Source organism: Strigops habroptila, chromosome 18 (assembly GCF_004027225.2).
Source record: "Strigops habroptila isolate Jane chromosome 18, bStrHab1.2.pri, whole genome shotgun sequence".
Lineage (NCBI taxonomy): Eukaryota > Metazoa > Chordata > Aves > Psittaciformes > Psittacidae > Strigops > Strigops habroptila.
In genome coordinates, this window is record NC_044294.2 from 4,749,412 (window position 1) to 4,775,565 (window position 26,154).

Consider the following 26,154-nt stretch of genomic DNA (forward strand, 5'->3'; position numbering starts at 1 on the left):
TGGTCTCACCATCAGAAAGCATTTCCTACAACAGCATTTTCAAGGTGTAGATTTTCTAAACCCCTTGAGCAGTACATGACATTGAGGCACCTTCAGTCCTCAGCCAGCAGAGTTCATCAGCATCCACTTCATCAAGCTCTGTAGCTGTGTCTCACCTCCTGAGCAGCTTGGAAATGTGGAAGCACTGAGACAGTCACCTGGGGAAGGGGCAGGTGACTTCCCCACTCTGCAAATCATATGGAGACATGTCCAGGGACATTTGCACTGATACCAAAGCATCCTTCCTCTGTTAGCTCCACCTCATCTGCTTTCCTCAAAAGAAGGCACAAAAAGTATAGGAAAAAACTGGCAAAATGATCCTGTTTGATGTGCAGAGCCAAGGCACACGACGAGGTCGCTGCAGGAGCAATGGAGGAAGATTTTAAACTGAGACTTGGTTCTCTCTGCTGCTCCAGTCCGCATCCCAAACACAAACTCAGCACAAAGTTCATATTCCCCATGCTCCAGCTGCCTTTACTTCCAATATTTATGGAAATGAGAATGTTTTAACCCAGGATAGTCTCCCATCGCTCTGATGCTGCACTGCAGAGATAAGAGTTATAACAGTTGCAAGTGCAGCTGGAGGAGGACGTTGCTCTGTTCAAGGAAAATCAATGCACTAAATGACACTACGATTCCTCCTTCACCTTGTTTTATGGAAATGAGGAAAAGCACAGACAAACTGCACCACTAAATCTCACACACTATTTATAAAGCTTTATAATAGATTTAATAAAACTACATTCTTCAAGCTCACAGAAGTATGTGAAATACACAGAAAAGAGAAATTGTAATAAGTTTTCTGTGATCTGAAGCAATTACAGGGCATCTAAAGATTTACAGGTGAAAATTGGAGAAGAAATGTTAAAACATGGGCTGCAGAAAAAACAGTAGTTTTGCTGGGAAATTGCCACAACACTCAAGCTACTCCAGGTTTGGCTCAGAGGCTGGGTGCCAGCAGCAGCTCTTTATGCCCCATCCCCGGCAGTGTTCAAGGCCAGGTTGGACACAGGGGCTTGGAGCAACCTGCTCTAGTGGAAGGGGTCCCTGCCCGTGGCAGGGGGTTGGAGCTGGATGAGCTTTAAGGTCCCTTCCAACCCAAACCAATCTGGGATTCTGGGAGGTACAAGTCTAAGCACAAAATTCCCAGCCTATCCTCCCAGGCTGAAGGTATTTTGTGAGCCTTAAAGAACAAAATACTAGAACGTGCTGGGCTCTAGAGAGGTTCTGCCCATTTCCAAAGGGACAGACCCACACTTACATAATAAAAAAAGCCAGGAAGAAAAGAGCATCTTCCTCCTGCACTATGTATTTGAAACAAAAGCAAGACTGTTGTGGGGATTGAGACCAGCCAGAAGTCAAATACGCAGCAGCTCTGTTCCACACTGACTACTTCAAGAAAATCTTGTTGCCATCCACCAGAGAAGAATAGAAACTTGAGACAAACACATTCTGAAAAGCAGAAGAGACCTTCAGTTCAACTTTCTCAGAGGCTACGTTGAGAGCAGTAATTGTAGGAGCCAGGATCAGGACTTTCTAGCCCTAGGACACTGGCCAGAGCCCTTACACCATCTTTCAGCTGCAAATTAGATTTTATTTGTGTGTGCAGAAAACCTGATTTTCCTCCTACACATTGAGCAAAGACTAGTTGGGAAGTTTTAAGTACCAGAACATGGTGGTTATTGGGCTGTGTGAGCAGGGGCAATGACACAGCCACTCCAGAGCTGATTTTACTGCATGAACTTGCAGAAGAGCACAAGAAGCATCCAAGACCATGCACGCATGCCAGCAACTCTCACCTCCACCTAAAGGGAAAGACTCTAAGGAGTTAGTTCAAGTATCAGAAGCCACCACTAAAAACTCCCCAATTCTCAGCAATAAGCCTTTGTTTAAAGCTATTCCAAGATGCAAAACATCACCTCAACATTTCCCATACCCTAAACAGTAACACTAAGTCCTAAAACTGATAAACAGGCAGTTTCAAGAAGCAGCAAGACCCTGTACAGGCACACTGCTGTCACTGGGTGAGCATACATCACCACTGGGTAGTCAAGGTCAGCCTTTCCCAGCAGGATAGGGTGACCAGCTGCAATGTTCTTCACCCCAAAAGCCTACTGTGAAGGAAGGGCACCTGCTTTATATAAAGTTAAATGAATTCACCTAGGGAAGCACTGAATTAAAATTGCTGGTAGCAGCAGTGAGCACCAGGCTGGGAAGTCAAGGTCTGCTCCTTCTGTGCCAGAGCCTTCCCCCTCCCTTCTGGGAGCCAAAGCAGGTTAAAGGGTCTGCTCACAGGAGGTACACAGACACACACGAGCTGGGTACCCTACCTGAGATCCTCTGCTGCTCCTGGGAAAAGTCAATGCCTTCGCCGATGGAACTCATGATTTTCTCAATCTGAAAAGGGAAAAAAGCACATGTTGCATTATTCATAAAGCCTCAGAAAAATTTAAAGGCAGCCCTGGGATTTCTCCTGCCATGTGACTGCCAAGAAACCCAGGAAAGGATGGTAAGATACCTCTGACCCAGAAAAGGTACCCTCAACACCTTGCCTGGAAAAGGCTTGGTTAGGATGGATGACTCAGGAGGAATCCTTAGAGGCTGGCACTCCACAGAGCCTTCCCTTCCAAAACCTACCAGTGCCTGAAAACAAATAGCTCCAACAAAACCATCCCTCTGGAGCACAATATTAGGGAGGAGGAAGAGGGAACCCGGCTCCTCCACTCACCCTGTACAAACATGCAGCCCCCTCCACCAGCAGCAAAGCCCAAGAAACGCAGTTCCCCAACTCCTTCACAGCACATTAAGTGAACTTGGCTTCACCCCAGCCTGGGTTCTGTTGGGTATTTTTGGTTTGTTAGTTTTTGAGAGGTTTAAAACCACAATTCCCGATCCTGTGCATGGACGCCGCGTTCCTCACTGCTCTGAGAGCAGAGATACTTGAGTTTGAAAGTACAAGCAGCAACATCATGGGGGCAAATGCCTCAACTACCCGGGAGAGGGAGCTAAAGACAATTCCATCCCCTGAGTTCAGCGATTCACAGTCAAGAGCTCAAGACAAACCTCATGCAACAAGAAAAAAAAAGGTAAAAACTCTGCCTGAGACAGTGGTTTTTCAAGTGTACGTAAGAGTTGCACATAAATGACTGCATTTGCCACCCAAAAAAATGAAAAGCAAGTTGCCATTTTCCTACAACCTACAGGATCCTTTCTTAAATGAGAAGAGAAACATTTCCAAACCAATTGTTGAACAGAATTTGTAAATTGAGCCTTTCTAATGCAGCGCTGCAGAGGGAAAACTGACAGTGACAGTTACGGGGTTAATTCTGTTGAGATGAAAGACCTGATAAATTGCACCTCAACCACTTCAGAATTAAAATGATCCAAAGCACTAAAGCCCACTGTTTTCCAAAGAGCAATGAGACACTTCAGAGGCTCAGGTCTCGCTGCTTATCCCAGTGTTCAATCTATAACCAAGCAGAAAATTAAAGAGCCCCAGTGAGAGAATCCTGACAGGAATCTCCCAAGAAAATCTTCCTGTGAGGCACTTGAGAGCACTGCTGCTGAATGCAAAGCACTGACTGGCAATGAAGAGTGGGGGGGAATTCAACAACTTTTTTTTCTCCTGGTCTTTTAAGGACAGATTTGGGGAAGACATCCAAGTTTTCCTGACCTCATCCCGCAACCGCCTCTGCACTGTCTGCATCCCAGCGGGATGCTTTGCTTGGTGCAGCTGCACGAGCTCCCAAAACTGCCTGGCCAGCAAGCAGAGCTCCTGGTAACACTGCAAGGGGCCAGGACTTTGACTTCCACTCAAAATCAATGGGCAGCTTGAAGCTGAGCTCCAGTAGACAGGGGCTTATTTTGGTGAAATAACAATAGGAAAACCAGACAGTGTTAAAAGGCTCCTGCCAAGTCACATCTCCAACAAAGTCCTTCCTGTTTGTGGGGAGCACATAGGCAGGGCACTGGTAGCGTGAAATCTCACCAGGGAGAAGGCATTCATGCAATCTATAGAAGAGTCATTAAAGGATGTGGATCCTCTGCCCCTAGAAAACCATGAGGCTGAGAACTTCTACTGGCTTGAAATACAGTTAATGCTACTTTACTGAGAGCTTTGAAGAGCAGCCTGGAAAAAATAACCAGAATTCAGTATTCCAATGTGTATGGAAGAAAAGTAAAGTATGTTCTAAAAAGAAATCTCAGTTAAAGGATGAGTTTTAATCTCAGTTTAAAGGATGACCTGTGAGTGGATGCACAGGTCCTACCACTAACATGCTGCCCTTCAGTACATAAGGAAAAAGCATCCATTGCTCTTCTGCCCCTGGACACAAGAACAACTTGAACATGACCTTTGCTAAGACAGCTCGGAGATACCCCAGTGCTGGAGCAATGCTGGGCTTGCTGGAGCCATGCAGATCTCAGACAAAGGCCAGACACCATCAAACACTCACACGAGGGTTAACAAAGTCACTAAGGGTGACAAAGGGTGGCAAGAAAAGCAGTTAGATCCCTTGTTTCATAGGAGGGTAAAAATGCCAAAGGAGAACTGATAGAATAAGCCTGGAACATGAAAGCTTTTACTTACAGAAGTCACTCAGAACTTCAATCCAAACCTTGAAGCTAGCTGTCCAAGACATGGGATTCTGTGGTTTAATCATAGCATCATAGAATAGTCAGGGTTGGAAAGGACCTTATGATCATCTAGTTCCAACCCTCCAGCCATGGGCAGGGACACCTTGCACTAAACCATGTCACTCAAGACTCCATCCAACCCGGCCTTGAACACTGCCAGGGATGGAGCATTCACAACCTCCCTCGGCAACCCATTCCAAGCTCAAGTTTAAGACTAAAAAGACTATTAAAAAGGATGAGGCCAAGTAAAAGGCAAAAATACCCTGATTTCAAGTGGACAGAGGCAGCCCTTGAATGACAGAAATCACAAACAGGGTGGTTCATTCTGCAACTGCTCACAGCACAAGCCATTGCTTCACATCAAAATGACACACCAGTTACCATGTCATCTGATCGTGCTGTTTAAGACTCATTTTGGCTGAATAAGGAAGCCCCAGAAATACAGCTTTGAGAGCTGCAAGTTGGAGTTTTTTGTCATCTAACCTAAAGCTCTTGCATAAATCAGCAACTCTGCGCTATCAGCAGCAGAAGTGTGGAATCAGCTGAAGTGGAACTAGTTAAGAGGAAAAAAACTGAATTCAAAGTCTGCCTTGTGATGCTGAGCTTTAGTTCTACCCCAGTTGTGTCTTTTAACTGTTTCCCCCTGTTGGAGGTGCTTGTGGGAGTCACCTTCTCTCCACCAGCCACCCTCCCCTCCATAGGCTCAGGTTTAAAGAACTTTTCCATTTCTCATTAGTTGTGATGGAACCTGAAGGATGCACAAGCGATGCAGCAGCTTCTGCTCAAGCCTGTAGACATGTGAAGTAACTGGAAAGTTTGAACTGCCCCATACTTCTCAGCAAAGGTTACTGATAGGAACACAATCACATTTTTACCAGGCACCATTTCAGCAAGCACCATTTGCTTTATCTGCTTTTGTTCCTCTAAAGCAGCAAATACTCTCCAGCAAGGCCTTGGAATTTCAAGGTGCCCTTATGTACATAAAGGCCACCCAACAATGGAGGAAAACACAGGGATGGTGCAAAACAAGCCTCATTTCCTAGTAAGACCAAGCGCTTTGGTACTGTTTTATTCACTTCCATAGGCAGGCCCCGACCCCAAGCTGTGGCAGGATTTCTGGGACACTGCCACAATCCTGAGGGCTGGCTACAGAATTTGGGTCTTGAGGTCAATTCAGTTCAAGCTCCAGAAATTTAAGGGCATTAAGACTCAAAGATTTATGTTCATTAGCTTCATTAAAAGATCTATTTCTAAGCTGGAGCTGCTCTTGTACCTACTGTCTGGGATCTTTATCTGAAGGCTGTTTACTTCAGCAGATCTGGAAGCCTGTGAGGAGGAGGAACCATCACATTTGGAGTAAGAATCACTTGGTTCCAGCCCAACTTTTCCTACAACCAGTCACCAAGAGGAAAAGTAAACTAGGTGGGGAGGGAGGGCAGAGAGGAGGCAGGAGAAAAGCCTGTTTGTTCAAGCAGCCCCAGCTCCCTCCAGTGTCTCCCACCAACAGAGGCAAAGCGCTTGTGGATGGATCTCTTACACGGTACGGGGCCGCGGCTCTGAGGACGTGCGGGGACTGGTGCCGGTGCTGCTGGGGAGGGCAGAAGGTACAAGAGCATGTTGCCAAGGCTGATTCAAACCCCACATCTGCAACCCCTCTTTGGTCACAGATACAACTCTTAATGCTATTTGGCAGGACCCAGGTAAGCTCCCTCCCATCAGATGCTCATTAGAAAAGAATCCCATTTATTTCCCAGCATTTTTGCAGTAGTGGAGGCAGCGTTTTGCCCTCCTCCACCATATTCCATGCTTGGATGCCCTCTTCAGAGCTGTTTAAACTTAAATAGGGGAAGTTCAGGTTCCCTGTGAGGGTGCTGCTGAGGCGCTGGCACAGGGTGCCCAGAGAAGCTGTGGCTGCCCCATCCCTGGCAGTGTTCAAGGCCAGGTTGGACACAGGGGCTTGGAGCAACCTGCTCTAGTGGAAGGTGTCCCTGCCCGTGGCAGGGGGGTGGCACTGGATGATCGTAAGGTCCTTTCCAATCTAAGTCATTCTATGATTCTGTGATTCATCCTTACCCACTTGCAGCTTTGCTCTTACACGATGCAGGATGAAGGACAAGCGAGTTTTAACTTGATTTTAAGAAAGGTCAGCTCCTCTGCTGTGTGGGAAGCAGCAATGCCTGGGGCAGTACTGTGACCTGGACAGGGTGATGCAGGATAAAAGGACCCTCCCCATCTTTTCCCTTCGTCCAAATGAAGGTAAGAATTCTCAAACAACTTCTCCCCATGCATGGAGGTAACAGATGCTCAAAAGTTGCAGATGAGAGGACAACGTGAGTTCAGGTCTGTGCTCCCAAAGCACTGGAGAAGTTCTCTGCCCAGGGCAGGTTGCCATGATTTGACACCATGAAAAATTTGCTTCCTTCCCTGCATCTCTTTTCCATAGCTGGAATCCAACTGCAAATTAACTCTGAGCACCAGGCCAAGTTCATTTGTTTCCATCACACTGCCCTCCCTTAATATGAAAGGGACTTGACGCTTTTCAGGTTCAGACCCCAGCACTGACAGCTCTGCACTCAGAACACAGCAATGAGGACTTGCAGGTGCTTCTTCAGCACTGAAACACCCACGAACTTTTCCTCAAGAGCAGGGAATTGCCTAGTGCTATACAAAGATGGATGGTAATGAAATAATTACATGGCAAAGGATTACCTTTCACAGCCCATCCTTTGCTAAACACAGGTTTGATCTGGAGGCGGTCACGGCTATGCACAGTCAGAGCTGTGTTACAATGAATGCAAAGGGAAATCCTGCTTCATGCTCTAGGCTCTCCACAAAAATAAAATACACTAAAGTCACACAACTAATCGAACACCGGTTTAGTGCTCATCATCTGGATTTAACTGTTAAGAGGTTGCAAAGATAAGAATACAGGGGAAGGATGCAAACCTAAAGAGGGAATGAACACTTTAAAGCAACCCTGCCCTCCACAACTGGTCCTCAACTGCACTCTACAGCACTAAGATGGGGCTGGAAGAGAAGATACCTTGAAAATAGCCTGTGCCACAGTTTCTTAGCCTGTTCTTTCCCAGTGGTTAATTATTAAAATACAAAAATACCGTGTTTAAATATAGCACTGCACTTCAGACTTAGTTGGAGCCTGAACACTCAGTTCCGATTTGTTTTGGCTTAACCTGTTTTTTTCCACTGAAGCATCAAGCATCCATCTCTGAGCAGGTTATAGGGTGGTTTATTTTACCCACAGAAATAAGCCTAAACCTCCTCAATTAATACAATCGTATCTGTTATTTTTAATCTAGGGAGGTACCTGGCTCCATACTATAAAGGTATTTTGGCCAATGAACCCTGAAACCCCACCAGGAAAGGAGGAAAAAGTACTGCAGAGCTGAAATACTTTGGAAGAAGGAAAGGCTGCAAGGATGGGAGTGTCCTTCATTAAACCCCAAACCAAGGGATGTGATAGGAAGGAGCTGCAGAGCAGTTACCAGGAGTGAAGCAGGTGGATTTATTTTCACATTTGCCTGTGTTCTGCTGAAAACTAAAAACACCCCAAAACAAGGAGCTGGGTACGGCTGAGCATCATCTCAGGGCTGGGAAGTGGTAAGCTCTTCCATGCAGGCAGGCAGCAACCAACACATAGCAACTGGGAATTTACTCCAAAACAGAACTTTATCTTAAAACAAACCAAGTTCTGACTAATAGAGCAAAAGGTATTTGTTTGTAGAGGGCCAGTAAAAGCCAAGCCAGCTTGGAGGACACACTGTTCTGCTTGCAAGACAGAGGACACTGACACCAGAGTCCTGCAGAGGAGCTCCCCACCTCACAGGGCTCACAGCAGAAGCATGACCCAGAAGTGTGTGCTCATAGCCCAGACCCCCCCCCGTGTGCTGGGCTGCACCCCCAGAGTGACCAGCAGGTCAGGGAGGGGATCCTGCCCCTCTGCTGCGCTCTGGGGAGACCCCCCCTGCAGCCCTGATCCAGCTCTGGGGCAACAGCACAAGAGGGACGTGGAGCTGCTGAGTGAGTCCAGGGGAGGCCACAGAGATACCGCAAGGGCTGGAGCAGCTCTGCTCTGGAGCCAGGCTGAGAGAGCTGGGCTGGGGCAGCCTGGAGAAGAGAAGGCTCCTGAAGGGGAGACCTTAGAGCAGCTCCAGTGCCTAAAGGGGCTCCAGGAAACCTGGAGAGGGACTATTATCTCATCTAAATCTCCCCTCTTTCAGTTTAAAGCCATTCCCCCTTCTCCTGTCCTGACAGGCCCTTGTAAAACGTCCCTATCATTCTATGATCTAATGGCTTTCTATATAAGCAGGATGCAAAAACCTTTCTCCTGACACCATCCCACAAGGACCAGCAGGACCCAGGGATGGATGGGTTCCACACCTTCTCTGAAGACATTGATGCCAGGTACAGGACATCGAAGCCACCAGAGCCCCTTCTCAAAGGCCAGGCACAGCTCTGCAGAAGCACCGCTCTGCAGCCAGGCCTGATGCATTTCATTTCCACCCCCTGCCCTGATGGACATGAAGCCGTGGTGTCCATATTAATCCAGCTTTTCCTTCCCAGAGCCAGCACTGAAGTTTGGAGCCAGTGAGTCCATTGAGAGAGACAGAGGAAGATTAAACAAGATCCGGGGGCTTTTATCACCAATATAAAAGACAGTTTCCTGCATCACAAGCTGCCTGCGACAACTTATTTGCATGCAGAGAAAGGCAGCTTCATTCAGAAAGCACAAAACTGAGCAGCACTCCATCAATGTGACACTCACCCCAGTTTGGGGGCATCTTTATGCTACTGGAGCTTTCTGGAAGGGGCTTAGTAAATCCTCACCTATAGCTGAGAAGTCCTTACATTGACCATCAATCCAAATGCAGAAGTTTTGTTCTGTCGCTGTATGCAGCATCAGTGATTCCCAAGGACACAGCAAGGTTGTCCTGAGAGAAGAAAAACACACATATACACCTAAAGGGAGCCTACAAGAAATCTGGAGAAGGACTTTTGACAAGGGCCTGCAGGGACAGGACAAGAGGAATGGCTTTAACCTGCCAGAGGGGAGATTGAGATGAGCTCTGAGGCAGAAGCTCTTCCCTGTGAGGGTGCTGAGGCGCTGGCACAGGGTGCCCAGAGAAGCTGTGGCTGCCCCATCCCTGGCAGTGTTCAAGGCCAGGTTGGACACAGGGGCTTGGAGCAACCTGCTCTAGTGGAAGGTGTCCCTGCCCGTGGCAGGGGGTTGGAAGTGGATGAGCTTTAAGGTTTCTTCTAACACAAACCATTCTATGATATGATTCTGTGTGCATGCCAGCATTTGGATGATGAGATATTGCTGAGAGCTACAACTATCCTACCCCAGCTGGCTTATTAACAAGGTTTCCCCTCTCTTTCCATCCCCTCTGAGAGCAATAGGTGGTCAGAGCATCTAATGATCTGCAACACTGTCCTGCAGCTCTGCAGGCGTAACCCTGCATCCCAACCAAGCTCCGGGCTCTCAGCCCCACACAGCAACCATGTTTTGAGGAAATGCTTCCTTGCTTCCATATGAAGGAGGCCAACCCAGAAGGTTTGTGTGTGCTCACGAGGAGATTGGAAGTCTAACACCTCTCCATGCAGTGCTCCCTCCTTCCAACACCTCCCTCCCACACTCCTTTGCAGGGAGCTTATTTCTTAGAAGCCAAATACGACATTAAAATCCAGATATGCCTTGATATCCAAAGGAGAGCCCTTTTGATGCTTTTATCCTGGGAAAACAGCTTTTGGAGTTAACTGAGGGGCACTGAATGAAAACTCCAGTGAAGTGTTTTCCCCTTAAATCCCTGTAACAACTTCAGACTTGTTAAATCTGGTATGAAAAGAATCAGATGTGACAAATCACTTTATTCTACTGCTCTTCACAGGCTCTCACAGGCCCCTGATACCTGGGCAGCCTGAAGAGGGAACTGTGTTACCATCTAGGAATGATTTAGGGTTATAGAATCACGGAATGGTTTGGGTTGGAAGGAACCTTAAAACTCACCCAGTTCCAACCCCCTGCCATGGGCAGGGACACCTTCCACTAGAGCAGGTTGCTCCAAGCCCCATCCAACCTGGCCTCAAAGGTTGAAGGCAACAGCAGCATCCCCACCTCTGTCAGCTTGTGCCATCACAAAGAGCGTTAGGTGACAGTGTAACAGGGTTTCTCCTTGAAACCTCTCCTGCCTGGTGCTTCCTGGGCTTACCTTCCCTTGTGATACAGTTTCTGCTACCACATACCATTGCCCATCAATCTGAGTTGTGCACATTACAAGGTAAAAGCCTGGGGAGTATGGAGGGGTGGGGTGTCAATACCTTCTGCTTCCTCTGTGCCCCCATTCCAAATTGGCAGCTTAAAACCCACCAGTCCAGAAGCCTGATCCCAAGGAAGATAAGCTGCAACACACCTGCACATGCATGGAAACCAGAAACACTGAGCAATAAAGTTACTCAGATAAGTGTCTCTAGTGAAATAAACCCACAGAGAAACAAGTGGCACACTATCTACCATATGTATGGAATTAGTGCATTATAATGACACCCTGCAGATAGGCATAATTAAGAATCAGGATTCCCATTATAAATCCTTATTATTAAGTGGTTCATAACCTATTGTACAAACTCGCCCAGGGCTAGAGCAGAGCAGACAAGATAACAGCTCCAGCAGCATATTTTAGTCTTGAAAGCTACTTATAAAGTTGGGTTTAAAGGTTATCAGTACTTGAAATTTCTGCAATTCCAAGGAAGTGGCAAGGGTTAAGACTTCATTATTTCTAAGCTTCTGCAGTGGAGGGATGGGACAGATTTGGATTTAAATTATACGGATATATATAAAAAAACCCAAACAGACAAGCTGCTTCTACAGTTTAAAAACCCCCCTAAGTAAGACAAACGCCCCAATAACAAAGCCACCAGCCTCATTAGAGCCTAATGAGTTAGCTCTAAGTAGCAGGGGAGAAATAGAAAGGTACAACAGGTCAGTGGGTAATGCTGGGGAAGCCCAGAACGCCTCCATTCCATACCAATACCACAGCCACAAACCCCAAACACAGCCAAGGTAAGATCAAGCATGAGCTGTACGGTTACCTGAACAAGATGATCCCTCCTGCACACAAAGCCCGATTCTGAACCATCAACAGTGTGGCTGAAACTTTGTTTTGGACAGTTACAAGGTGCTCCAAGCCATTTCCAACTGGTTTATGGGTTTTCTAGTAAACAGGAGCAAGTTATTTTGGGGTTGCTGGGAGAAAAAGAAAGCAGAGCTATTTAAGCAAGATTGAGGATTTGCTTTTTTAATTGCTGACTTGTGAAATCATCTCTCAAGAGATGCGAGATGCAGCCCAGAGGGGATGGAAGAGGTCAGCACGAGCCCATGACTCAAGTGGCAATTGCACAACGGTGCTGAACACCAACACCCTGCAAAACAGAATCACAGAATGGTTTGGATTGGCAAGGACCTTAAGATCATCCAGTTCCAACCCTCCAGCCAAGGACAGGGACACTTTCCTCTAGACCATGATGCCCAAGGCCTGTCCAACCTGGAATAGGAATGGTCTGAATGGAAAACCAGCTTTAGTTAGGCTTTTTGCACATCTCAAAATTAATACCCAATTTACATCACAAGACCCATCAATGGCAATAATGCCCTTTAGCTGATACTTTCCACGGGGGTTGCAACGGGATGATCTAAAGGTCCTTTCCAGCCATAACCATTCTATGATGCTATGATTTTCCAGGCTTCTCAGTGCAGTGCTAATCACATTGGCCCAACTCCTCCTGCTTCTCATTCCACTTTTAGGAAACACATGCTTGAAAAAACACCTCAGGCAGCCTTCCCAAAATGAAGTCCACTACGCTGGACATGCTGCTTCACATTTCTCAGCTGCATCTCTAAGCCCTTGCTGCTTTCCCAGCCCACAGGGATGCATACTGAACTTGTGCAGCTTCCAAGAATCTTGTGGATCCACAATAATTGGGGTTTGACATGACAATAGCACAGATAACAACAGAGGGACAAAGCCAACAGAAACAGGGGCAGCTTTTCTAAAAGCCAACATGACACGGGCTCAAAATACCACTGTGATTAGGATGCTCGCAGGAAGAGGGCAAGCCAAGAAGATGTTGTGTGCAGACTTCATCTGCAGACAGTAGAGCAGGTGCTGCTTTAACCAGCAATAAGGTCCTGCCTGCTTCCCTGTTTATCCTGCTGATGCAAGGCACAAGTGAGCTACAGAACTATCCCCAGCAAAGTGTTTGGTTAACCATACCTGGTATTACTAACTGGCTCAGGAGAGACCTTTAACAGTCTTCCAATACCTAAAGGGACTACAGGAAAGCTGGAGAGATTTCATGACAATGGCCTGTAGGGACAGGACAAGGGGAATGGCTTTAACCTGCCAGAGGGGAGATTGAGATGAGCTCTTAGACAGAAGCTCTTCCCTGTGAGGGTGCTGAGGCGCTGGCACAGGGTGCCCAGAGAAGCTGTGGCTGCCCCATCCCTGGCAGTGTTCAAGGCCAGGTTGGACACAGGGGCTTGGAGCACCCTGCTCTAGTGGAAGGGGTCCCTGCCCGTGGCAGGGGGTTGGAGCTTTAAGGTCCCTTCCAACACAAACCAGTCTGGGATTCTATGACATTGCACCCCTGAAGGTGGAAGCAAAGCTCCTCATACCCAGCTGGGATATGTCCTTGAAGCAGAGGGGATGGCTGGATAGCAGCATCCCCAGGATGTCTGAAAGGGATGGAGCTGCAAATAAGAGCAGGAGGAGGATCAGGGACAATACCTGCTGGCTCCTTAGTGCAAGTGTAGTCCTGGGAAATTTGGATCTGGGCCATGAACCTCATTTCTAGATTGGTGACAGCACATAAACCCCTTCTGGTTTAGATTACGATGCTTCAGCTTGTGTTCTCAACATCACCATCCCAGAGAGCAGAAGCCTCATATCTCATCACTCAATATATTCTGTGTATACAAAAGATAGCAGCCTGTGTTATGAGCTCAGTGTAACAAATACCAAAGGCCTGGAGAAAATAATGCTCAACTTATTAATTCCAACTTAAACTACAAAAGCAAGCCAGTTGTTCCAGGCTCATTTCAATGCTTGAGCTCCCATGCTCTATCCTCCTCCAGCAGCATGTGCTTTCCACATAGAACACAAGGACTCACTAACACTGTTATTTATTTCTAGATGTTCTGCAACTGCTCATTACTGATCAGGGCACACACATTTTCTGGCTTAATATGGTCTCTGAGAAACTCATTTGGATCGGGATCAGGGACTGTTGCTTCATAGCACTCTCCAGTCTGTGTTTTTGTACAAATCCGAACACAAACCAAAAGGAAAGGAACTCGGGGTATAAACCTGCATTTCCCAACCAGTGTGTGGTGGATCTGCACTTTCAGAGCCCTCCAAATAGCACTTTTTTTGACAAACACCCAGTAAAATTTGCTGTTAACATGACAAGAGAAGTGGCCAACTGCACATTGCATCTGCTCACAGCAGTGAGATGGCTGGATGCTGGTTATTCTGAACTCACACTAAAAATAGGCAAAACCCTCTCCCCTTAAGAATATTGAATCAATTCACTGTCTTCACAGCTACGTTTTTATGCTCTCACATCCTAACTCACAAAGCCAAAAACATCAGGCTCTTGGTGCAAAGGTTGCCTCCAGCTTGCAGGATGCAACAGGGCATGGGGATGCCCACTTGGAGACTTGAGATAGAGCTACAGAAGCCCTGTTTTAAAACTAAAAGCTTCTGAAGTGCTGGAAGATGTGATGTAAACTGGAAGAGAACATAATGAAAGACTGGATTTAGTAAGGACACTGAGGCTGGACACTTCTGCTCCTGAAGAAGTGTCCCGAAAACCAATAATCACAAGATCTTTACACAACCAATATCCATCAGAGCACCAGTAATTTATATAGAAGAATCGAAAGCTTCTGATTTAGAAACACTGAGTTAATACACTTGAAAAGTTAATAGAAACAGAGCAGATGTGGACTGCAGTTATATTATTCTACTGCACTAGATGCACTCAGGCTAAGTTAGATCCACGTTCAGCTTCCAATTGGCGACCTATAAGGAGGGAGAAATCTCTGTGTATTGAGGGCATTATCACAGATCCTTCTGAATGGGTGGATGGAGGCTTCTGCCACACACAGGGGAGCTGATAAGCCGCAGTGTCTCATTGTATTTTGCAAACCTGCGTTAGGGGGAGCCACCCAGGATACCGATCTAGATCCAGATGGATTGATGTGATTCAGAGGGCTGGCAAATATCATTCTTGTTATGACTAAACCTTGCTGCTAAATACAGGAATAAAGTCTGCTTTATCCGGACCAGAACACCAACCAATTTTACCTATACAACCAGTAAATTTTCTTCATTTGGCTTGGCTTAGTTCACTATTGGGTTATGATTTTAACAAGCCATTTGCAGGAGAAACACAAAAGCTTTCACTTCAAAAAGCAAAGCAGGATGGAGGAAATCTCACCATTGCGGGCAAAAGGAAAAGAGACACAAGGGATGATGTAAGAATTCCTGACCTTAGCACAGGAAAAACAAGAGGAAACGTTGGGATATGGAGATAATAGAATAATCAGCCTAATAATTAAGTTGATTCAGATCATGATGGACACACTTGTTTAGAAGAGCAGAAACAGAACAAAAATACTGACCACATCACTGCTTTTCCCCTAAACAAAACACAATTATAAACCATTTCAAACAGGCAAAGGGGCAACTGGAATGAGAGCTTAGAAACAAGGGGTAGTTCTAGGCAAGGGATGTTGGTGGAGAAGCACACCAAGCCCACCCCACACTGAAAACAGGCTCTGCCTGGTCCCACCAGCCAAACCCAGGGCAAGTGAGGTGTTAAACACCTGAACCAGAAGAAGAAATTCATCCTCTTAGGAGGTAAAGGCTGCTGGCAAGCAAGGAAGGAGCCTTATGACCCGCAGGGCATGGTCCTTGGCCCATGCAAGTGCAAACACACCAGGTCAAGCCAGAAATGAGATGTCCAGCCATGCTGCAAGTGGGATGGATACAGAGAGGATGAACATGTTGTTATCTCAACTGTGTTTCTCACCTAAACACCAGCAAAACCTACAGCTTGGGCCATGTGGGAGCCATCACCAGGTAAGCTGCATGAGCTCCTCAGAACAAAACCCGCTGAGCTTCCCCAGGCACGAAAATAGCAGCTCTCCCCCTGAATAACAAGAGAAATATTTGCATTTTCTTTCAACGCAAGCTGGCAGCTCTGAATTTCAACTTCTGGGTGTCCTTGTTAGGCAGCGGCAGGTTTTACATCAAGAGCTTTTCCTGAAAGTTTCACATTTCAATGCAAATGTTCTTAATCCTCAGCTGTAAGCCTGTAATTGAGGCACTAACTCCATTAGGTACTTAAGCACCCAAGCAGCCCTGACAAGGTTAATGGAGCTCAAGTACTTCAAGGCATCCCATAGCAGCCACAGCCTCTTAACAACTTGCTCCCCAGCTCTTCACAACCTGCGATGGAAGGTACGACACATGTGCCATTTACTCCTGGCTCCATCCTTATGTGACATTAAGAGCCCCCCAAATGGGTCAGCACCAGGTAAAACAGCACATCCACTGTTACCACAAATGGGAAAGAATTCCTTCTGGGACATAGCAAAACATGGAGCACCACTGCAATCATTCACAGCAGATGATGGTTGTCCAGTGCCACAATGAGCTGCAGAATATTCATTAATTCTTTAACTAATTCACTTGGTGGGGGGAATGCATCAGTGCTGGACTTTTATGCAAAGTAAAATGCATGTTTTATTCAGTTCCCTGTTTCTTTTGAAGGAGGTTTAATCTCTTCCTAAAAGAGCTAAAGACAGAACACAAAGCAACCACCTCGTCTTGTGAAAGTGATGCTGGAACCTCTGAGCCCCAACGCTCATTACAAATTCACCACTAGAGCCCACTTACATGAGAGCAGAGAGCTGGAAGTGAAGGATTAAGGGATGTCAGGAGCCGGGTCTGAGGCTAATTCTCAGCAGCCTGCCTCATTCCTTGCCCCTAAACACTGCACAGATCATTTTTCTTACCAACACCTATGACCCCCAAGAGCAGGAAACTTGAACAGCACCGTGCCTCAGCTCCAGACCTCTGCTCTCAGCATGGATACAGATATGGGCTGGTGACATCAGGTTGCACAGATGCATCTCCTGGATCAGGTGTTCATCAAGAACAATCACACAGGAACCCTCAAAACACCCTAAAGCAAAGCAGCCTGCCCTGGTGCAGGGTGTCGTGGCTGTGCAGGCAGGAGCAGAAATGAACAATGGAGATAAATTGCAGGAGCTGCACCACATCAGAAACCTCTATTATAAACCACTAAACCTGCATTCCTGCAGCCAAGACACTATCCAGCATCTCTGCATTTTGTCAAAGCCAAATGTCTCCCCTCTTCTTCCTCCTCTACAAACGGAGCCCATTTACCTGCTATTTGCATTTAGGGGTTTTTATTTCATCACCCCACTTTGTGCTGCGAGAATCATCGAATCATGGAATGAACCAGGGTGGAAAAGACCTTTAAGCTCATCTAGTCCAACCATTCCCCAGCCCTGCCAAGGCCACCACTAACCCATGGCACTGAGGCCTTGGCTACACGGGGTGTGAACACTTGCAGGGACGGTGACTCCAGCACTGCCCTGGGCAGCCTGTTCCAATGCCTGAGCACCCTCTGGGGAAGGAATTGTTCCTCAGCTCCATCTAAACCTGCCCTGGTGCATCTTGAGACCGTTTCCTCTTGTCCCATCCCTTGTTCCTTGGGAGCAGAGACCAGCCCCCTCCTGGCTCCATCCTCCTGCCAGGCAGTTGCAGAGAGCAATAAGATCTCCCCCGAGCCTTCTCTTCTCCAGACTAAACCCCCCCAGGTCCCTCAGCCGTTCCTCATCACACTTGTGCTCCAGGCCCTGCACCAGCTCCGGTGCCCTTCTCTGGCCCCGCTCCAGCCCCTCAATGTCTCTCTTGCAGTGAGGGGCCCAGAACTGAGCGCAGGATTTGCGGTGCGGCCTCAGCAGTGCCCAGCAGCAATGCTGCGTGGGATGCTGCTCCCCAATGCCTGTACATGGCTTTTATCAACCTGGCAGCACCTAAAGGACAGGAAATGTTTGTCACAGCTTCATCACAGTTTTTAGAGGACTATCTGACAACCTCTTCAGGCCCAGGCACTGTTCCTCTGCCGCTTCTCCCAGGAGAAGACATCCCCTAATTACTCTCACTGTCAGGAAGCTGCTTCCCCAGCAGAGCTGTGGTAGCTCAGTGAGTGACTGTGATAAAGTTCTACTTCACCTTGGTCTGTCTCTCTCCTTTAGCACAGACTGATCTATCAAATGGATAAAAGGACCTAGAAAAATCCCAACACAACAGAAGCTGGGGCAGGGGAAGAAGGAGTCATTCAACACTTAGGACCTGGCTGAGGATGATCAGGCAGCAAAGGCTCAGAATAAAGCAAAGTTCTTACACAGCCCTTAGTCTTTGTTTAACAGCTTACTATTCATATCAGAGATATACGTTGCCTTGCATCCAGAGAGACCCAGAATAGCCTAGCAAGAAAGAAATCAGGTCAGCCCCTCCTGGATCACACCCTGGTGGGAGGGTTTGCTGAGCAAACACCAAGGGACTCCAGTACCACGCTGCAGGACACGAGGTTTGCCTGCCTATGGCAGGGCTTGTCCATGAACCTGAGCACATGTGCAGGGCTGGAGCTGCTCTATGGAGGAGGAAGGCAGAGCAGAGGCGAGTTAATCCACCCCAGGAAGGGGGCTGGCAGCCAAGCCAGGCACCAAACCCCCCCCTCCTCCTTCAGGAGCACAAACAGTTCCTTCTCCTATGCAAACCCCACAGCGAGCTGCCACCGCCCTGCGCTCATCTCCCATCTGCTAAGTGTGCATGACGAAAAACCAATCTATCTCTTTAACCCTCAGCCAGGTTTGGAAGGATTCAAGTATTTATGCTGAGTAGGAGCTATCCCCCCTCACACACCTCCCCTGCCCCACCTTGTGTCCCCGTCAGATAGAGCATTGAGCATTTTCAGTCCTCACCCCTATCCCTGGGCAATACATTGCTGGTTGCTTTCCTGATTTCTCTGGCTTACAAAGAGTTTCCATGGGACAGCAGCTGAGGGGACACCATGTGCATCCCTGCTCCCACGAAGGAGCTGGTGGGGCAGGAGGCAGATGGGACAAGCTCAACAGACTCCTCTGCAGTTCGGATCACAAAGCGGCGCTGACAGCATCTGTTATTTGGGCCAGGTCCTTGGAGCAGGGGAGTTGCAACTGGGAACAGGGATAAGCTTTGCCAAGTGAATCATTTCTTCCCCATCCCACCCTTTTGGCAAAGCCAGCACCACCTTCCACTTCCAACAAAGGGCATTGGCAGCGCTCGGCTGGGGAAGGGACATGACCCTTTGCTTCCAAGCAGCAGATATTCCTGCTGCCCCTGGACACCCACGGCCCAGAGCGATGCTGGCTGGATCCCACGGATCCCATCTGCCCACAGACATAAACAGGTCCCTCCCCAGGTCCCCAGGGCCCCACCGACACACCTACTGCTGGCAAAGCCAGTGGGCAACACCCACGGCCTGTCTGCTGCAGCTGCGTGTTGCATGGAGCTGCACAGGGATCCCTTTCCTCTCCAGTTGCCTGCATAAAGATGATGAAAATTAACAGAATAATGCCCATAAATCTGCCATTGTTTCCCCTCAACACACAGGAAGAGCCAAATCGTTGCTAACAAGGGTGGCTCAACAGGGTTTTATATCAGCCTGGTAACTTCAGAGGCTGCAATTCTAATTCAGAGCAGCTGCATTATCCCATTCAGGGAATTAATGAAACCTCCAAGCACAGCACTAACTGATGCTTAAATCTCCTGCTGCCATTATGACCAGCACATACAAATCACTGCAAAGAAACCCCAAACACTCCCCATAGAAGCATCTTCACTGTTTCTTAACCATCATAGGAGGTTTATTTTACTGAAGTATTCACCATATAAACTCCTATCAGCAGATCCATTTTATGTTGCTTCTATAGAGGATTGCTCTGTGAACCATGCCCCTCCTGCTGACTTCATCAGAGTGCAAGCAGGAGTCAGGAGACCCAAAATGCCTCTATAGTCTTTAGAAATCTAAGAGCAAATCAAGGTAAAGGCAGTGAATCACCAGCTGATAGTTTGTCCCCTTTCTTATGACAATATTTCACTTTCCATAGTGTTTTTCAGTGGGAACAAAACCATCCTGCAAGAAGAGGCTATTGTCATCTCACAGATGGGGAAACTGAGGCAGGGAGGAGAAACCTTTGTCCAGACTCATTCCGGCTGGTCCATGACAGGCAAATCAGTGCTTTAGCCACAGGATGCTGCTCCCAGATTAAAGCAATTCCACAAATTGTTTAAATTACACCAGAAACCAGGAAGACAAAGAAAACCATCAGGTTTTACAGTACAAATCTAAGTTAGACCTGCCCTGCTGCAGCCAGATGAGAATTTTTCACATTCTTTCTCTGCTTTCCTCACCTCAACAGAATGGGAAGGAAAAGCAGGTTTTCCTCCTGTGGCTTGTTAGGCTGACACCGGGTGGAAATGATGCTCTTTGTTTACAAGCAGGGAAGCAGATCTGGGGGTTGTTCCTCTGAGCAGAGGAAACACAGGCACACTAACACTTGACCTCTGCTACTACTGGAGCCAGGCAGCACTGCAAAGCCAAAGGCTCCTTCCCTTTCAATAGCTGCTGTAAACAGTTCAGTTCAGCACAAAAAGCACAGTGAGAATCACCCCGTCCTTTCAACTCTGGCTTCTGCTGCAGGTTCCTTCACTAACATCACAGTCCAACTGACCCAGGTGATTAACAGCAAAGTCTCTACCACCGAAACTACTACAGAGGAAAATAGATCTATTTGGCCACTGAAACACTGTAGTGAGTGAGAGTATGAACTGAAGGATAACCTCACACCAAGGAGGGATTCCCACCTCGCTTTTAGCACCTTTGAATACCTCCCTCTTCCATAAAAGATGATTTTATCTCTATCAGAGAGGCAGCTGAGCATCACTCGGCACACAGAGGACAGGCGAGCAGGGGCACAACAAGCCCATGCCCAGCACACACATCTCCACACCCCCAGCACCACGCCAGGGGTTTTATTTCCTCTCAGCGTACAAAGAGTGGTTCATGTGAGCTTATCTCTTGTGCAGTGCTGCTGCTCCACCAGCAGAGAATCATCTCCAAAGAATGTTTCAGTAATGCTGCGGTGCTGAATTTCAGAGGGACACTTAATCTCGCCCGAGTGCTTCACTAGGGCCAACTTTCTGAGCATGAAATATTTAACTATCCATAGGCTTCCTGTGCTATAATAAAGTGACTGCTAACAAGCCTCTGAAATAAATACGTGAAGAGGAAAGTGGGAGATGTTAAATACATAAAACAAAGCCTAACTACTCTCTTCCTTCCATCCCCTGAACCTAGGATGCTGCTCACCCCTCCAGCAGCAGGGACCCAGAGACAAAACATCTCCCCTCTGGATGCTAGGAGAGTCCATAGGGGAAGAACTGGAAAGAAGAGGTCAACACGGATTTGGGAGGAGCACTGTTATCAACTCTCCCTTATTCTGGGATGTAAAACCACATCTGGCTTGCCAAGAAGAAATCAAGCCCTGAATTTGAGCAACTTAAACTTTGTAAAGCCCCTTACTTCTTGCAATTCTGCTTCTCCCCCACTGCAATTAACCCAATCTTTTGGCATCTGACACCCTAAACACAAGTGAGCATTTGCCTGTTAATACAATGTGAGAGTTAGTGCAAGTAATGAGAACCATCCATATCCCCCACCTGTGTGGAAGAGAGGAGCTCATGCTGTACACATTCATTCCTGGCACAGAAGCTCTTAAGCAAGGTCAGCCTTACCTCATCCCACTCGGAAGCAAAGGACGGGGACTTCTCCAGCCTTTTCTTCCCAGTGCTGCAGTTGGAGAGCGATTCGCTCCGGCTCCCCATGGCATCGTCCTCTGTCGGAGAGCAGGTCAGGAGATCAGAGTCCGATTTCGACAAGCTGCGGCTGAGTTTGAGCTCAGCTTTGGGTTTGCTGCCTGGGTGGGCTCTGCCCACAGCTCTGTCCCCCTCTTCCTCAGCACCGCCGGGGTGCTGGGGCACGTGGGGCGTGACTACAGCTCCAGGATCCGCCCGGTTGACGTGCGTGTGCTGCACGGTCGCGTAGACCACTGTCTGGGTTTGGTCTGGAGAGCTGGTCCGTACCGAGCCACAGGCAGGTAAGGCAGCATCCTCCAGCTGCATAGCACGTGCCTGGCTTGTAGCTTCCGTGCCTCCTTTCTCCACGGAGGAAACGAGCCTGAAAGGGTCCTCGCTTATCTCACAGATCGGGGAAGAACCATGAAGCAACCCTGAAAACTGCTCCGGAACCTGGATGTCCTGACCATCAGCAGAGTCCTGGCTGCGGCTGCTCCTCCTGTGGTCTTCAAGGAGATGAAAACAGGGCAGGGGGGAGGAAATTAAAAACATGGAAGAAACAGCAGAATTCCATCTCTCCCCCCTGCCTTCCCTCAGCAAGGGAGGCAGAGATAAAGAGAGAACAGTTCCGTATTGTTCCGCGTGCTCAACTTGTACCCAAAGTCATGGCATTTATGAAATTCCAAACACTGGCCTGATTTATGCAATCTGGCAGCTCTCCTTGTTGTTTTATTCCTGTTAACACTAACTATCAGGCCTTGCTATATAAGGCTAAGAGAAGTGCTAACTATATCCTGCAGAGAGAGCAAGTGAGGTAGGAGAAGCGGAGTCGGAGGCTCCTGGAACATCTGATAGATTTCCATAAAGGCCAAAGTGTTATTTAGAGCAGTGCTCCCTGCTCTTGGCACGAGCTGCAGGGTGGGGAAGCTTCTGGACTGTAATCAACCTGCCAGTTCCAAAATCCATTCCCCAAAAACAACCGCTGCTTTCCTCCCTAGTGGTTTGGGAGTTTAACCTCTCCTCCTTACTCAGGAGAGAGAAATAAACAGTTGAGGCAATAAAGAGACTTGTTCAAGAAGTCTCTCTCTTGCAGGGGAAGCACTGAACACAGAGTGGTCTCATCTGCTAAGGCAGTGGAGCACCGGCTGTCCCAGAAACACAACCCTGTTACACCAACACCTTTAATATCAGGTACCATGGTCCTGCATCAATCATGAATAATTGACTGATCCCAACTGCCAAGTGTGTGCACAGACATACATGCACTCACCCTGGCCACAGCTGAACATGTATTTGAAGTGTAAAAGCAAAACTCTGTAAAGCTAAGAGCATAATAACTTTAATTCACCAAGGATTCCTATATCCACCCATAATTATTTGCAAGTTTGAACCACTTTCATTCAGTGCTGAAGAAAACTCTTCATTCCGAAGGCTAAAAAAATGACGCTGCAAAATAACACTAAAGCAAAGCAGCCCCATAATGTGGCTGTGAAATGCAGGGAGGATGTTTAGACCCTGATAACATGGCTCTGAAACGCAGGGAGGATGTTTAGATGTGAAGAGGAAATTGCTTGCTTTGCAAGACAGCAGCTCTCGGAAGCCAAGGCAAAGGAATCCTCATTTCAGTGAGGCAAAATACACTAGTGAATTTTACTTATCTTTAACTAAAAGCAGCCTATTAGCAACAAGAGAGAGGTCAACTCCTTCCCCGGAAGCACCCCTCCCAGCACTGAACTTGACCAGGTCATTTTCACACACTAACACCCATCTGGTTTTGTGTCCTCACACCAGGAATGAGGCAGGAAAAATGAGTCACCAGTCTTTGCAAGGCACCTCAGATGGGCTGTGCTGTGTGCCCTCCGTCTGCAGAACACACAGAGGTGTTCTGGGCAGAGCTGGTCCCTCTCACAGGCATCCACAAGATGCTTAAAGCAGTTTGCTCAGTTGGCAGCTGAGTCAGGAGCAGCAGAAGCCCGAGCGGAGGTTGACTGGCCAGGCAGCGTGCCGCAGACCGCGCTTCCCACTGGGATCAAGTGATGCGAGGCCTTACTGCAGCCTGGATCCTATGAGTTAAAGATTCCAGGACAATGAAGTAGTTGTTGATGATCCTGCATGGGCACATAAACCACAAGTTGTGTGACTGAAGTTGCCAAGGGGGAGGCACATTCCCTGTGGGCAGGTGGCGTCACCAGCACCATGCCCAACACTGGGGAGTGCCAAGAGCAGCACCCCGTCAGGAGATCAGAAGACCAGACTATGTTCAGTTACTTTGCATAAAGTTATGAAGCTGTAATGGTGGAGAGAAACCTAAGAGGAGACCAGACATGCTGCATTCACAGGACAGACTGCTCTGAGTAACGTAAAGCTGCCGACCTGGGAGGAGGAACACAGCATTGAAAGGACAGTCACAGTAACCTAATGTGGAGGGAAAAACTGCAAAATCAACAGCCTTTCTTCTTGGCCTCTTTCCTTCCCTGGGAATCATTTCTTCCATGCCCCAGCTTAACCTTTAGTGACATTTCTGCTGAAGGCAGAGAGGCGGCTGGTGAAAGTTTATGCCACGTGCTGGAACACTTGAGTCCAGCCAGAACAAAATGCTCCAAATCCAGCTCCAGAGCCTCACAAAAGGACTCCTGTTGAACAGAAATCACAGCCACCATTCATCCTCGAGCCCATGAAGGGCTTGAAATACAAGGAAGCTGCCAAGGAAGGAAGGGATGAAGCAAGAGCAACAGCAGTTGCTCAGAAGATGTGAAGAACGTAATGAAGGAGATGTTCAGCGTGTTTCAGAGCCTGCAGACAGAAGAACTCATGTAGGAAGAGTCATCTTGTTTCTTCTTACCATTCAGGTGCACGTGGCAGGAACCCTGAGGACCTTAGCCTTTGGGGTTTCACCTAAAGGGGCCTCAGGATCAACCAGAACAACCACTGGCCATGTCAGGAAGATAGACCTTTTTGGGACAGGTTACTGACATGATTCAGCTGATGTGCTGATCACTTTTCTTGTGGCACAAAGATGGAAACAGTAGTCATTTTTCAAGGGTGTAGTGAATTTGGAGAAGGGAAAAATAATATTCAGGTGCTAGAATAGCCAAGAGCCCCCCATTCCATCCATCTGCTGCATTCTAAGGGACATGAAAGCACCCTCCTCCAGTTACATGTTTAAACTCAGAAAGGGAGTGATCCTTAACACAGGGACTTCTGTCCAGCTCCCCTAGCTGATCTTGCACCCAAACACACACATCTGACTGATCCCAACTTCTTCAGCCAATGCCTGCTGCAGGTTTCACCATGAGGAGAAGCTGCTTCCAACACCTGATGGGAACAGGAGCCCCTTTCTGGGTACAGCCTGTCAGCTTCCCAGGCAGGATTCAGTTACGAGCTTCCCTGCCAGCAGCCTGATGATTCCAGATACAAAGCACTTCCCTAAACTCCTAACACTGAGCTGCAACTGCTCTGCCTTGATTGAATTTCTTTCCCTATATATCATCAGCAGGATTTGTTTCATGTGCCTGGATTAGGAGAATGAAGCTGTTATTGCAGCTGCTTTTTGCTTAAGCTCCCCAACCTTAAAACTAGCAAGGGCACACCCTAGCTTCTAACTTTGATATAGAAAAGGCTCCCTGTGCTACATCATGCCAGAATTTGTCAAGTGAGGAGCATGCAGATCTATCTCCTGTGGCATAGAAAGCCAGCAAGGAGGAAACTGGCCCTTAGGGTGCACTTTAGAAGTGCAAACATAACCTTCAGCTGCAGTAAAACTGAACCAAAGGCTCGTTTACAGTGAGGTACTGCATGTGAAATCCAGACCTGTACAGTGTGCTCCTGGGTTAGTCTCACCAAGCTCAGTCATTCTGGGTAGAGTCTGTCCTGCAAGAGCTACCTGAACTTGTGCTCTTCTATACTCTCTTTCCTATTCCCCTTTTGAGGAAGGGCAGTAAAACACTGCCCTAGTTGCTTAATATGATTCTGCAGACAAGTTTCTAAATAGATCATGACAACAGAAATGAGGGCTTGGACCTGAGACATGGAAAAGGATCTGTCCTCCAGCCATGATGAAACCAAAGGAAGGCATGTAGGCTGTGGTTCTACACTGTCATTCATCTCATGGTAAACCAAGAGGTTTCTGTCCCTTTCAACTTTTGTTTGTAATACTCATGTGTCCCCAAGGATACCCTACAGTGATATCCATCCCGCTGTTCCTGTGGCCATAATCTGGCTCTGTGGAGAGATATTTCCTTTAAATCTCTCTGCAGCATGTTTGGTTTTTATCACTGGCTCATTTCAGACCTTGGTTTAGAGCTCAGTCATACATCTGGTTGAACCAGTATAACCACAAAGAAAAACTCTAGCAAGACAAAGGGCAAAGTAGGCACTTCAAGCTGGGCTTCCTATGGAAGCAGCACAGCAGAACCTCAACATATACCAGGTTTTAAAACAATCAGAAGGAACCAATTGAGTCCTACCT

General features: G+C 47.6%; 1 protein-coding gene across 7 annotated transcripts in view; it reads right to left on the reverse strand.

Moving 5' to 3' along the window:
• ANKS1A (ankyrin repeat and sterile alpha motif domain containing 1A) overlaps positions 1 to 26,154 on the reverse strand; it is a 112,030-nt gene that overhangs the window by 36,450 nt on the left and 49,426 nt on the right. For all 7 annotated transcript variants that reach the window (XM_030473120.1, XM_030473116.1, XM_030473123.1 and 4 more), the window contains 2 exons: positions 21,627 to 22,192; positions 2,370 to 2,436 (listed from right to left, as the gene is read on the reverse strand). In XM_030473120.1, coding sequence (XP_030328980.1) covers positions 2,370 to 2,436; positions 21,627 to 22,192 — 633 coding nt within the window. The remainder of the gene's footprint in view (positions 1 to 2,369; positions 2,437 to 21,626; positions 22,193 to 26,154) is intronic.